We start from the raw sequence: 14,339 nt of genomic DNA, 5'->3' as shown, positions 1-14,339 counted from the left end.
GCTTACCATCAGAGCAAAAATTCAATATTTTTCCCATAATATTCCAGGAAAAGTATTCTGAATCACTTCTTTTAATAACCAGTCCCCTAATAATTTCAGCATATTTATCTTACTTGACAGCATGATTTGACACAGCAGATGACTGTTGTCGTAGTTCGAATTCCATGTTATTCCTCTTTGGTCTTCCTCCTAACCCACTAGCCACTCGTAGGCTTCTCAGGCTCCTTTGCTAGATTCTCTTCCTCTACCCTATTTCTAGATGTTGGACTCCACTTCACGTGGCTTGGGGCCCTCTGCTCTCACCAGGTAATGTCATCTAATCCCATAGCTTTAAGTGCCCTCTATATGCTGATGTATATTTTACATACACACCACACAGACACACACACAAACACACATACAAAGTCATGGACTCGCCCCTAAACTCTAATTGACAATTCTGTTTTGGGGTCTAACAGGAATCTAAAGTTTAACATGTTCAAAACAGAACTTACATCTTACCTCCCAGAACAGTCTTCTCCCAGCCTTCCATTTCTCAATAAATGGCTCCAGTGGATGAAGCCAAAAACTTAAGTCTTACATAAGGCAATAACCCAATTAACTGTCTTCTGCTTCTACCTTATCTGTCCTTGGTCTATTACTTCAGTGCCATTTTGAATACAAAAATCAGGACATGTAATTCTAATTGCCTAAAATCTAGCGGTGGCTTCTCTGATTACACAGTCTAAAGCAAGAGTTAATAAACGATGGCAATGGGTCAAATCAAGCCCATGCCCTGTTTCTGTACAGCCCATGAGCTAACAGATTTTGCATTTGTAAAGGAGTAAAAAAAACAACAAAGAATATGTGACAGACCACACATGGCCTGCAAAGCAAAAAATATTTACTGTCTGGGTCTTTACAGAAAAAATTTGCTGACTCCTTATCTATAGTAGAAAACTCCCGTTGCTAAGTGATGCTGTGTCACATGATCTTGAAGAGCTCCCATTTGTTTCTTGATCATGTGTCTCACTTGAATGTGATCTACATAAAAAAGGGACCCTGCCATGTTCAGTTATATTCCTAGCAACAGGCTTCAATAAATGTCTTAAATCAACAAAAGACAACCACATTCCTCATAATTATTATTTTGCAAATCAAGAATACTGTTACCACAAGGACAGAAAGTTCTACTCTTTCCAGGGTTACAACTTTCACAATTTTAACTGACTTCTAACTTAGGTTCCTTAACTCAAAGACAATCAAGCTGGGAAGATGCACCCCTTCATTTAATTCCCCAGCAATAAGGAACCCACAGATCTCAAGTGAAAGATAAAAAGACTGTCATTTAAAAATTAACAGGCATGAAGACTGAAGAGGAAAGGAATGAAGGAATAAGGAAGGAGATTTAGGCATCAATGGGCAGGGATAAAAATGGAAAGCCAACAATTCTCTAGAATCAGGATGTTTGGCCTAAGCCGTTACCCTTTTAAGTTCTCTCAGTGAGCAAGAGGGAAGTGGGACTAATGATTTTGAGTTCCCTTGGAGAAATGTGTTCTTGTTTTTAGACATGGAAAAGTCAAATCAACATGGATCAAGACATTCATAGTAAAAAACTGTAACGTTAGTAATAAACTGTAACAAATGTAAAAATTGTATTGCCACCATACTGGTGTAGAAAAAACGTTAGATTCACAGACTTTCTAACTTAAAAAGACTGTGATGGGGATGCCTGCGTGGCTCAGTCGTTAAGCGTCTGCCTTCAGCTCAGGTCATGATCCAGGGTCCTGGGATCGAGCCCCACATTGAGCCCCGCACTGGGCTCCCTGCTCTTTGGGAAGCCTGCTTCTCCCTCTCCCACTCCCCCTGCTTCTGTTCCCTCTTTCACTGTGTCTCTCTCTGTCAAATAAATAAAATCTTTAAAAAAAATAACAAAAAATAAAAAGACTGTGATGAATAGAACAAAAAAAATTGCTACTCGTCTCCCAACACTGTCTTCTCTTCTATCTAATGTAACTCTGATTTTTATTAGTGACAATAATGTATCCAGTTAAATATTTACATTTCCCAGCTTTCCACTCCTTGCAGCTAAGGTGGTCATGCTATATAGTTCTAGTTTACTGAGGCCACTGGCTTGAGCTTCTGGGAAAGCTCTTTAAAAGGGAATGAGTCCTGGGGCTTCTGGGTGGCTCAGCTGGTTAAGTGTCTGACTCTTGGTTTCGGCTCAGGTCCTGATCTGACAATAGTGAGATCTAGCCCCGCGTGGAGCTCTGCACTTAGCCGGTAGTCTGCTTCAGATTCTCTCTCCCTCTCTTGCTCCTTCCCCCTCTGACCCGCCCCCTGGTAGCATGCGCACTCTCTCTCTCCTTCAAATAAATAAATAAATAAATAAAATCTTAAAAAAATAGAAGTACATAAAAGAGAATGAGTCTTTTGGCATGTGTCCCATTTTCCCATTATCCTTCTCCTCATCCTCTGCCTGTAACATGGATACAATACTGGAGGTAGATCAGCCATCTCTGACTTTGAGATGAAAAGCACATGCTTAAAACAGCTGTGCAGAAGGTTAAAAGGAGCCTGGGTTCCTAACAATATCAAGGAGTAACCACCCCAAATCTAAATTACCTACTTTCAGATTCCTGTTACACAAGAGAAATAAAATCCTTCTCCTGTGTTACAGGCAGCCACCATTTTCTAAGTCTTTGGTACTAGCAACTGAACTTCATCCCCAGAACACTGCACAGCTAGTTCAACCTCTTTCCACAGCAAAAATACCTATAGTGTATCATGACACTTGACCACTCAGGACTATAGAATGCTTCCAATGACAGGAAGCTAAGTAACTTAAATCAGGCCATTTAAATGTTAATAGCAAGAAAGGTTTATAGTCAGCAGAAATCTACTTTTCCTGTGACTTTTATTATCTATAGTCGAGTAAGGGAAATTTATTTTTAATAATGCCACATGTGGCACACACACAATGGAATATTACTCAGCCATCAAAAAATGAAATCTTGCCATTTGCAATGATGTGGAAGGAACCAGAGGGTATTATGCTAAGTGAAATAAATCAATCCAAGAAAGACAATTATCATATGATTTCACTCATATGTGGAATTTAAGAAACAAAACAGGATTACAGTGGAAGGGAGGGAAAAATAAAATAAAGTGAAAACAGAAAGGGAGGCAAACCATAAGAGACTCCTAACTATAGGAAACAAACTAAGGGTTGCTGGAGGGGGAGGTAGGTGGGGGAATGGGGTAACTGGGTGATGGACATTAAGGAGGGCACTTGATGTAATGAGCACTTGGTGTTATATGCAACGGATGAATCACTAAACTCTACCTCTGAAACTAATAAAAAAATAATGCTAGAAAATGATATTTTCATCCTTGTACCCCCAATGCTCAATATACTGGTAAGCTCTGGAAAATAAATGTCTAAAAATTCTGTTCCTTCACTGATCCCAGACTCTCACTTTTTCACATTTTACATCTCTGAAACTGGAATGCATCTTACAATCTATAGCACATAACAGTTTAACTTGGCAGTTTTTAATCTCAGTGATACAAGTAATGGTCCACTTTACAATCAAGCTGCCTTCGATTTGATGAATTATGAAAGACTAATCCTTTACTGTATAATATTCCTCCATATATCTGACAGCAAACATCTTACTCCCAAGGGGTCTCTAAGCAAAACAACCCTAGTGCTCATGGACCAAAAACCATGGGAATGTAGAGTACGCAGCTATTCTGGAGAGTAATTTGACAGTACACTCAGTTTAATTAAGTATGCATATACCCTATGAGCCAGAAATTCTATTCCTGAGTATACATGTCAAAGAAGATGTCCACACAGGTCCAAAAGAGAAATGCCTACAGAAGGCCCATGTTGCATGTGGTGGCAGAGAATTGGGAGGCAATCTAGGTGCCTACCTCTGCGGTAGTGGATGAATAGATTGGTAGACGTAGACACACACACACACACACACACACACACACACACACACACACAGAGAATTACATAGAAGTTAGAAGCAGAAGATGAGACATACACAGTAACATTAATGATTTCAAAAACATCCCGGAGATGGGGAAAAAAAACAGCTATAAAAGAGATAAACTCTAAAACAAAACATGCAATTTACATTTATGTAAAGGAAAAAAATAAGAAAAATACCCATTTTCAAGAACAAATGTAAAAAAAAAAATTTAAAATAGTTAATAGAAGGGCGCCTGGGTGGCTCAGTTGGTTAAGTGTCTGCCTTTGGCTCAGGTCCTGATCCCCGGGTCCTGGGACTGAGCCCCGTGTTGGGCTCCCTGCTCAGTGGAGAGTTTGCTTCTCCCTCTCCCTCTGCATCCCAACCCCGCTCGTGTTCTCTTTCTCCTCCCTCTCTCTCAAATAAATAAATAAAATCTTAAAAAAAAATAGTTGATAGAGAGAAGAAGGGAAATGAGCTACGGGAATAAAAAGAATAAATATACAAAATAAAAAGTGGCCGTGGCAAGGATCAATGATGATTAGGTGTCATAAACTCAGGAATACGAATAACTGTCAAACAGAGATACCAAAGAAACTGAATTTCCAGGGCAGAGGACTATACAGACTAATAATATAATTATGATCTTGATTCTCCCTATCAAACTAGTCACATCAGGGTTAATTCCCAATGAAGCAGAACACATCTTGGCTGGAAAAAAAACACCTAAAAAGATTATCTCACACATGCTAGATTTTAAAAACTGAGCCTACAGAAGCAATTCATCCCTGCCCAACTTCAAATCATCGCCTCTTTCAGGACTTTTTATTTAATACACAGAAGTATAATTCACTCCTCCTCTCCTTCCAAAAAGTTTTTTTCAACTATGCAAGAAAATATAATTTTCTTTTTGAAATGATAAACGTTATCATTCAAGTTCAGATTACATATATATAATTTTAAGTCTTATTTATCTGCAGTTTGGAGACAATAAAGCATAAAAGTAACAAAAATTACACCTAATCTTACCTTCGTAAGATAATCCACTTTCAAGTTGTCTATCATCATATCTTTCTGGGATAGCTCTATTTTCAGTAACTGAATATTATGAAGAAGTTCTTTACGTTCGATTAGTTGCTGGGTGATTTTGATTTTACCATCTCGCTCTTCTGATGATGAAATATCATCCGTAGGAACTGTTGTTTCTAAACTAATATCTTCAGATTCCAGAGAGCTAGAGATATTCACTTTTTTTGATGCCCTGGCAATTTTTCGAGACATTTTTTTTTGTTGTTGTTATGGCTCAGTTTTCTTCTCCAATTCAATTTCAATTTTCTGTGGGTTAAAAATATTAAATGTATTCAAACATTCTCTATGGAAAGCATAAGTATGTTAAAGAGATACTAATGAATGCCTAAGTAGTTATCAGACAATCTGGAGGACCCCTCGTCTAGGACAGATTAGTAAATTACTGCTCAAATCAGACATATTAAATCAAGCTCATTAAATCCTACTATGAATTTGCCCTTGATGAATAAAAAGCCCAGTTCCTGGGGACAGGAATCTTACTTGTGGGGAACAAAGAAATTGTTCGAGGTAAAGGATAAAAGCCCTAGTCAGTAGTATCCAGGAACGAAAAGCAGCACGTGTTCGAGCTTAGAGAAATCAATTCTGAGTTGATCACAAGGTTTTGTCTACTTAGAATCTTGAAGGATTTAGAGTAGCAACAAGAAAAAAGCATGCAAGAATTAGGGTTGGTACAGAGGTGGTGAAAATGCACAACAGCAGAAGATAGTTGTAGTCCCGCTGGGGCCAAGCCTTCGTGATTTTGAGTAGGACTCGCCCTATCCCTCATACACATACACACATACAACCTTAATAATCAAGACTTCGAGAGCCTTGAATGTCAAAATGCGTTCGAAATTTATTCTACGGGCAATGAGGCATCACTGAAGATTTTTTAAAAAGGTAAACAGTGAAATAAAAATATTCCAATGGACTTCCAGATAAAATGAAAACAAGAACGTAGAAGAAATAAACTCAAGTATTCTAAATCGAACTTCTTACCCTTTCACAAGAATTTTAACAATTCTCTTCTTTTAATACTACATGACATAATAAGTTATTTGCGGTATTGCAGATACCAGCTTTTCCAAACTAAATTATTAGAAAGGCGTGTGGAGGGGAAACGGCATCCCTCTCAAAGGGAAAAGGTAAAGAAAGGTGAAATCAGAGAGAGGCAACATCTGGATTACAAAGGATCGGGGGCTGGGGCTGCCCACACGTGCGGAGTGAAGAAGCCAAACTCGGCAGTGTAGGAGTCCCTGCCCTGCGTGGGAAAGGAAGGGATAGCCGCGAGCTACCTCGAAAGCTTCAACTACTCCACGTCTAAGGCTGGACCAGCCACCACCGTCGCTTCTCCATGGAGTTGAAAGCATCCCCAAACGGAAGCTCAGGTTGTAGCTCCTCAACAATTTCAGATCGGGGACCGTTAGGAACCCGTAACCAAGACAACCACTTCCGCACCCGCGGGAGGACGGCGGAAGCGGCAGCGTGCAATCGCCCACGCCGCCGGAACTCAGCCTGGATCCACCCCCAACGCAGGAAGCAGTGCATGCTGGGAGCTGTAGTCCAGAGGCGAGCCCCGCCCCGGTCCTGGATGGAACTAGCTCTGGGCTCCGCCCATCCGCCTCATTTTCGCCCAATACTCGCAGCCCTCAGAGAGCCAACAAACGTCAGCCTCGACGTTTTCCCGCGCAAGGTATTTATTAATATCTTGGAGCTGGAAAGGGTGAACTTCGGGGTAAAGTATAGTTGTGCCGCAGGGCTTCTACTTGGCACTTTTCACCGGAAGAGCGCGGTCAGGGTCGGGATTCCGCACTGCAAGCAAGATGCTCAAGTCCAAGACTTTCTTAAAAAAAACGCGGGCGGGCGGCGTGATGAAGATCGTACGCGAGCATTACCTGCGGGACGACATCGGCTGCGGCGCGCCCGGGTGCGCGGCGTGCGACGGTGCGCACGAGGGGCCGGTCCTCGAGCCGCAGCCCCTGGATCCTGCGAGCAGCCTGTGCCCGCAGCCGCATTACTTGCTTCCCGACACCAACGTGCTGTTGCACCAGGTGCGTCGGTGGAGGGGCTGTCCGTGGTCATCTTGGCACTACCGGGAGAAGGGGGTGTGACAGAATAGGGAAACTGAGGCCCACGGAGGAGAGTCTTGGACGTACTTAGGGAGAGGCAAACCCCATCTCGGGACCCTTGCCTCCTGTCTTCCAGGCCAAGTTTCTTTTCTTTGTTTGTTTGTTTGTTTGTTTGTTTTTGAGTTCTTGGAGTCATAAGAATTTTAGATTAGTTTTCTAACTCCTGGTGTCTCTTCTGCCTTAGATTTAAGTGTCTGGAGGCCGGGGACCTGGGCTTCTGTGGCCTCCAGCCTGCGACTCCCAGGCAGCTTGTAAGTGCCTACGAATGAAAACTGTGTGGGCCAACGTATTTCATTATTAGTGGACTTAACTCTACGAAGTTTTGTAATTAGTCTGTTTATATGTACTCTTCTCTAATAGACCTGAAGGGTTTTCTGTAGCAAAATAGCTCCTTAGTTTAATGTATACGAGGTGTTGGTTCTTTTTTTTTTTTTTAAATCGACAGGGTTTTGTTTGGCAGAAACAATTTATCAGTGAACATAGGAAAATTTAAGTTTTCTTTCCTTATTATTATTATTTTTTAAGATCGATGTTCTTGAGGACCCTGCCATCAGGAATGTGATTGTACTACAAACAGTTCTGCAAGAAGTGAGAAATCGGAGTGCTCCGGTATATAAACGAATCAGAGATGTGACTAATAACCAGGAGAAGCATTTCTACACCTTCACTAATGAGCACCATAGGTAGGGGGAAAATTATGGTAATTACCGGAAAACCATAGAATTAGCTAAATTTGGGGAAGGGTTCCTGGCAATAATTGTGACATTATCAGAAGGTGCAAGGTAAGTTTCGTACCTATGGGAGGATTATTTGGTTGTTACACAGTTCTACAGACATAATCCTCAGTGTACCTAAGGTACATAGGCATTGATTAGATCAAACCTAGAACCAAGGTCTCCAGACCCTTAGGCTACTGTGGGTACTTTTGTTTCTAAAATGTTTTCATTTTGAATTCCTTTCAGCATGAGTTGAGCAATAACATTTTGGAAAAAGATTTCCCTAGGTTCCTGGAATACCATATTATTTGATGACCAACATAAATTGATAAAATGTAAGAGTTTATGAAAGAGGTTTAAAAATATAAAGCAGATTTATTATTAATGGGCTTTTAAAAGCTAAACAATACTTTGTAACTGATCATATTGAAGAAGATAGGGTTAAGAAATAGAATTCTTTGTTGTGTTTCAGATTGACACCCTTTGAACATAATGTGTGGTCTTAGAAAATATATTGCTATTTCACGTGTTACATAAATTATCTCTGTTGAGTTCTAGTATATCTTTATTATATTAAATTAGGGCTTCTCAACTTTGGTACTATTTACATTTTGGAATGAATAATAATTTGTTGTGGGCAGGCTGTCTTATACATCATAGGATGTTTAGCAGCATCTTGTTCTTCTAATCACTACATGCCCTTAGCAACCCCATCTTCCCCCATCCACAGAGTTGTAACAACCCAAAATGTCTCCAGACATTGTCAAATGTTCCTGAGCAGTAAATCACCCCCAGTGGATTAGACAGTAGAATTCTGGTAATGAAATCTCAGTGGAATATGCATATTTAAAAATACTTAATTTTTTAAGTATTCTCATTTCTATAGCCCAAATTTAAATATTATTCTTGTAAAAATCATTGGTAAAGCACTTGTCATCTTATTCCTAGCTTCTTGAAATTCAGAAACAGAAACTTATTTTTCAGTGCAGAAAGACCAAGTTTTTGTGGAGCATTATCATCAGAGTTTTAATGAGAGGTTAGCAATTTTTCTGCTTAAGTGCAATGAATAGAGCTTAGCAATACTGGCGTTGAAGGACACTTGGGCAAATCTCATCCAAGATTGTATTGCTCAAGTCACTGCTAAAACCAATTCAAAATTTAATGATAGTGTCTGACTGTTAAGCTTAAAGCATTAGCGAAGGCATTTAATGGTGAGGAATGAAGCTGTTCTAAAAACTATTAGTATAAATAAGTGTAAGATTCTAAAGTTGAATCTCTTAAGCGCTAAAAGTTTTTGTACCGAATTTTGTTAATTTTACTTAAATTTGGCTTTGAAAAATCAATTTAAGGAAGTAAGTATGCTGACATATTCAGGACTTCAGAGTGGATAGACTATGAAGGAATATGCAGTCATTATTTGTATGTGGTCTTTCAGTCTCTAGATAAGTTTTGTCATTTACTGAGTGTTTACCACTGCTGATTTACACGTATTGTGTATTTGATAACTATAGAATCATATCATTAATCATTCTATTTGTAGCTTTTGGGAATTACCATTAATCTTCAGTTCAAATAAAATCTTACTATCAAGCCTGTGAAGTTTTATTATAGTTTAGTGGTTGTTAAGCATTTATGTTCAAAGACTTTTTATATATTCTTATTTCTATTGATTTTTATTTATTACTTTTTTTATATTTAGAGAAACTTATGTAGAACAAGAACAGGGAGAAAATGCTAATGACAGGAATGATCGAGCCATTCGAGTAGCAGCAAAATGGTACAATGAACATTTGAAGAAAATGTCAGCAGAAAATCATCTCCAAGTCATCTTCATAACAAATGACAAAAAAAACAAAGAAAAAGCCATAGAAGAAGGAATACCAGCTTTCACTTGTAAGTCTAAATGTAAAAGCTGTTAATTTTTATATGCTTCCGCACATAGGAACTGCCATTAGGCCCTTGGTCAGATGTTCACTTGAACATTTAATACTTTCATATTCCTATATAACGCCATCTGATGTTTGCATTTTTAAATTTCTCAGCATTTCTCAGCCAAGTAAGTTGTGGTTCCCTGTGGCTGTTAATTGAAATTGGCTTAGCAATAAAAACTCATAGAAGGACGCCTGGGTGGCTAGACGGTTAAGCATCTGCCTTTGGCTCAGGTCATGATCTCACAGCCCTGGGATCGAGCCCCGCATCAGCCTTCTTGCTCAGCAGGGATCCTGCTTCTCCCTCTGACTGCTCCTCCCCTTGCTTGTGCTCTCTCTCTCTCTGTCAAACAAATAAAATCTTAAAAAACCCAAAAAACTCATAGGTATGCTTGACCCAATACTTCTGCTTTGACGTGACCACATCAACAGATACGGGTTTAAAAAAAAAGAAAACACTTTATCAAGAACAAAACTTATTTTTCAGGTGAAGAATATGTAAAGAGCCTGACTGCTAACCCGGAACTCATAGATCGTCTTGCTTGTTTGTCTGAAGAAGGGGTATGTTTGAGTTAGTTTTATTTTGTTTTTGAAAAGTGAAAATATTAAAATGGCCAGTTTGGGATCTAAAGTTTATAGTTTATCAAATTTAAAAATTGGAATTTTGGTAGGTAAGTTGGAATTGAATAGGAGTTGGGTTATAAACAACAAGAGTGGCTGTAATAGGCTTATCAAAATGCCGTTCCTAAAAGACTTGACTTTCTAAAATAGCACTGTTCACTGATAGACCCTCAGCAACCTGAGTTGGGCCTGTCACATGGTGGCACCATTTGTTTGATGAATGAATAAAGGAATCTGTGGCTGGTTTGTGAATAAGGTATAAGTATTTGACAAAAAAAGACGGCATTGCAGACAGCATAAAGCTGTAGCATTAATCCTGAAGGAAGAAGGGAGGGAGTCATAAGAAGTAGAACCCGAAGGGTAGGGGCCAGCTAACGAAGATCTAGAATTTATTCTGTCAGTCAATAATTTTTAAACTACCTTATTCTAAAGGGCTGCTGTGAAGAGAAGGTAGCCGGTAGGATTCTGGGCTCCCTACTTTATAATGGCAAGTTAAAGGAAATTAAAGGTTGGTGAGAGTAGGCCTGGGAGGAATGGGGGAGAATGATCGGAAATGTTTATTTGAAAGACCACTCTAATTCCAATTTGTGAGCTGATGCATTGTGTCAAGGACAAAGTTAGAGGCGGAAGGAGGAGTAAAGGGATCCATGCAGTAGCGGAGATGGGGGGCATGCTAAGTGCGTCATAAAACCTCATGGGCACTCACTTCCTCACATGTGAAGTGTATTTAACAGTAATGACTTCAAAGCATTGTTATGAAGATCAAATAAAGTAATAACAGTAGTATTAATGAAATTCTTATCTCAATGCCTGGCATGTAGCTATGGTAAATGTAAATGGCAGCTATCATTATAGAAACAGGTTTTATGTGATAGAACATTAGATATCCAGTCTTTACAACATTTTCTTCATCCCTGCTTATTTTCAATCAACTACTTCACAAAATTGAAGTGAGAAAATAAGAGCTGGGCTTGATTTTTGGAATAGATTTAGGGACTACTCTAACAGGTAGCCACTAGTTGCCTCTGGCTTTTTAGATTTAATTCAGATTAAAAATTCAGTTTCTCAGTTGCATTAGTCACCTTTCAGGTGCTCAAGAGCCACTTGTGCCCAGTGGCTACCATACTGGAGACCACAAAATCAATATTTCCATCACCTCAAAGTTGTTTTGGATAGCACTGGTTTAGAGGAGGAAAGAAAAAAATAGCTTAGCAATTAAAACATTACCAATGTTAACTGGTAATACGTAATGTTTGATTGAGGACTGTGGTAGGGCAAGTGTAGGACATGGCGAAATTATAGCCGGTGCTGTTGTAATACAACATGTATGTTCTTCAGATTCACCGTGTCCTGCAAAATCATGTAGTAAAAGCAGCAGAGCTAATGGGAAAATGTGGTTGGGGCACACTCAGAAGTTTTGTGTAGTGGTGGAAATAGGGTTATCCAAATTTGGAGGAAAAGTTGTTACAGAAAGTGAAGATGGTGTGGCTCATAAAACATATGGTAGTCTGGGGTAACAGATGTTTGAGAGGTGACTGTTTTGTGGATTCCTCTGCAGCTTTGTTCAGCTAGTTGCAGTTTTCTGAATTCACCCAGTATTTTTTAATATAGCAGTTGCATTGGAACCAGTTCATGTTTTCAAAACAAGCATTATGGGAGGACTGACTGTACTTAGCACCTAACCCAGATTTCGGATGTCAAGGCAGAGATGTGAAGGATGTTAACTAAGCAAATTTGCTTCAAGACAGGGACATTTTAGTTGAGTTTTGTGAGGGAGCTAACCATCGTAATAATTAGGGGAAGAGCATTTTATGCAGAGGAATCAGCAAGTGAGGGCTCTGAGATTAGAATAAGTTGGCAAGGGGCGCCTGGGTGGCTCAGTCGTTAAGCATCTGCCTTCAGCTTGGGTCATGATCCCAGGGTCCTGGGATCGAGCCTCGCATCAGGCTCCCTGCTCTGCGGGGAGCCTGCTTCTCCCTCTCCCACTCCCCCTGCTTGTGTTCCCTCTCTCGCTGTGTCTCTCTCTGTCAAATAAATAAAATCTTAAAAAAACAAACAAACAAACAAACAAAAAATAGAATAAGTTGGCAAGATCATGGAATAGCTGGAAGAGTGCCTGGGATGGCGTAAGCAAGGGAGAAGATGTTACACAGGAAGTCAGAAATATAGTCAGGGACCAGATCGTGTAGGATATAATGAGTCATGGTGAAAAAATTGGATTTTAGTCCATGAGTGCTGGGCAGATGTTGAGTGGGAGAATAAGATCCATTGGCTGCTCTAAGAGAATAGATTAGAAGCAGGGTCCTCCAGTTAGGAGGATATTTTATAGAGCTCCATGGGAGACAAGACAGAAAAGTGGACCATCGTAGGAGCAGTTAAGGTAGTGGGAAGTAGTTAGATATTGGTATTATTTTGTACATTGATGTTTTAGGGCTTGGTGTTAGATGGATGGGGCTGTGAGGAATATGGATGACCTTAGGTGTTTTGCCTGAGCAACCATATGAGTAGCATTGCTTCATTTACATAGGATGAAGGCAGGGAGCAGGATTGAGTGGAAAATCAAAAGTATGATTTTAGACATTTAAGTTTGAGGTAACTGTTAGAGCTCTCGGTGGCTTTATGGTATGAGTAGTTGGATATGCAAATCTGTAGCTCATGAGGGAGTTTAGGACTAGAGATATAGATATATTAGAGATAAAAATTTGGATCTCATCAACATATAGGTAGGGATTGGCAGACTTTTTTAAAAAAAGAGGTTTATTGAAGTATAATTCACATACCATACAACCCACCTATTTGAAATGTACAATTTTTTGTATAATCACAGAATAATGCAGTCATCACCACAATCTAATTTTAGAACATTTTCTTCCCTTTCAAAATAAATCCATATCCATTACCATTCAATCCCAATCTGTCCCTGAAATGCCCTTGCTTTAGCCCCAAGCAACTACTGATCTATCTTTGTAAACTTGCCTATTCTGCACATTTCATATAAGTGTGATAATGTACTATGTGGTCTTTTTTGACTGTTTTTGTTTCTCTTTGATACATACTTAGGTATGTGCGAGAGCACTTGCTCCATCATACGGTAATTTTAAATTTAACTTTTTGAGGAACTGCCAAACTATTTCCCAAAGTGTGTGCAGCAGTTTTCATTCCCCCCAGCAAGGTATGAGGGTCCCAGTTCCTCACCAATGTATGAGAGTTCCAGTTTCTCACCAATGCATGTTGTCTGTCTTTTTCATTGTAATCATTTTAATGAGTGTCAGGTGATATCTCAATGTTGTTTGGATTTGATTTGCATTTCCCTAATGGCTAATGGTATTGAGCATTTTTTCATGAGCTTATTGGCCATGTGTATGTTATATGTAATATATAGATGTGTATTTTAACTTATGCGTATGTGTGCATACGTCTCTTCAAATCCTTTGGTTTTTAATTGGGTTGTCTTTTTATTATTGAGTTATAAGAGTTCTTTTTGTATTCTGGATACAAGTTCCTTATCAGATAAGTGATTTGCAAATATTTTCTCCTAGGCAAACTTTTTTTTTTTTTTTGGTAAGGAATCAGATTGTAAACTTTTTTTTTTTTTTAGCTTTGCAGGCTATATGGTCTCTATTACAAGTACTCATCCCTGCTATTGTAGCATGAAAGCAATCACCAACAATAGATAAGTGAAGGAGAATGGAATGTAAAACTTAACTTACCAAATACAGGCAGCAGGTTGGACTTGGTGTGTGGACCTTAGTTTGCCTAACCCTGATGTAGGGAAATGGATATAGATAGAAAAGAGAAGAGGTCTGAGGGCTCAGCCCGTGGGTACTTCAGGAGAAGTCAGAAGCATGAGGGGAACCAGCAAATGCGATCTAAAAGGAAAAACAGGTGTGAAGTTCTTGGAAGCCAAGTACAGAA

General features: G+C 39.4%; 2 protein-coding genes across 4 annotated transcripts in view; one reads left to right on the top strand and one right to left on the bottom strand.

Moving 5' to 3' along the window:
• The window catches only part of PIBF1 (progesterone immunomodulatory binding factor 1), a 231,209-nt gene extending 224,722 nt beyond the window's left edge, over positions 1-6,487 (bottom strand). For all 3 annotated transcript variants that reach the window (XM_088021857.1, XM_088021859.1, XM_028106141.2), the window contains exons 1-2: positions 6,326-6,487; positions 4,992-5,297 (exon numbers count right to left, since the gene is read on the bottom strand). In XM_088021857.1, coding sequence (XP_087877983.1) covers positions 4,992-5,243 — 252 coding nt within the window. In that variant the 5' untranslated portion in view covers positions 5,244-5,297; positions 6,326-6,487. The remainder of the gene's footprint in view (positions 1-4,991; positions 5,298-6,325) is intronic.
• Positions 6,488-6,715: 228 nt separating this feature from the next.
• DIS3 (DIS3 exosome endoribonuclease and 3'-5' exoribonuclease) overlaps positions 6,716-14,339 on the top strand; it is a 28,578-nt gene continuing 20,954 nt past the window's right edge. The window contains exons 1-4 of the mRNA XM_028106090.2: positions 6,716-7,081; positions 7,685-7,842; positions 9,575-9,768; positions 10,291-10,364. Coding sequence (XP_027961891.2) covers positions 6,854-7,081; positions 7,685-7,842; positions 9,575-9,768; positions 10,291-10,364 — 654 coding nt within the window. The 5' untranslated portion in view covers positions 6,716-6,853. The remainder of the gene's footprint in view (positions 7,082-7,684; positions 7,843-9,574; positions 9,769-10,290; positions 10,365-14,339) is intronic.

The sequence above is a fragment of the Eumetopias jubatus genome, unplaced genomic scaffold (genome assembly GCF_037043125.1).
Source record: "Eumetopias jubatus isolate StellerSeaLion01/CBP00866 unplaced genomic scaffold, mEumJub1_p1.0 scaffold_3, whole genome shotgun sequence".
In the NCBI taxonomy this organism is placed as follows: Eukaryota; Metazoa; Chordata; class Mammalia; order Carnivora; family Otariidae; genus Eumetopias; species Eumetopias jubatus.
This window is presented reverse-complemented; position numbering and strand designations above follow the sequence as displayed.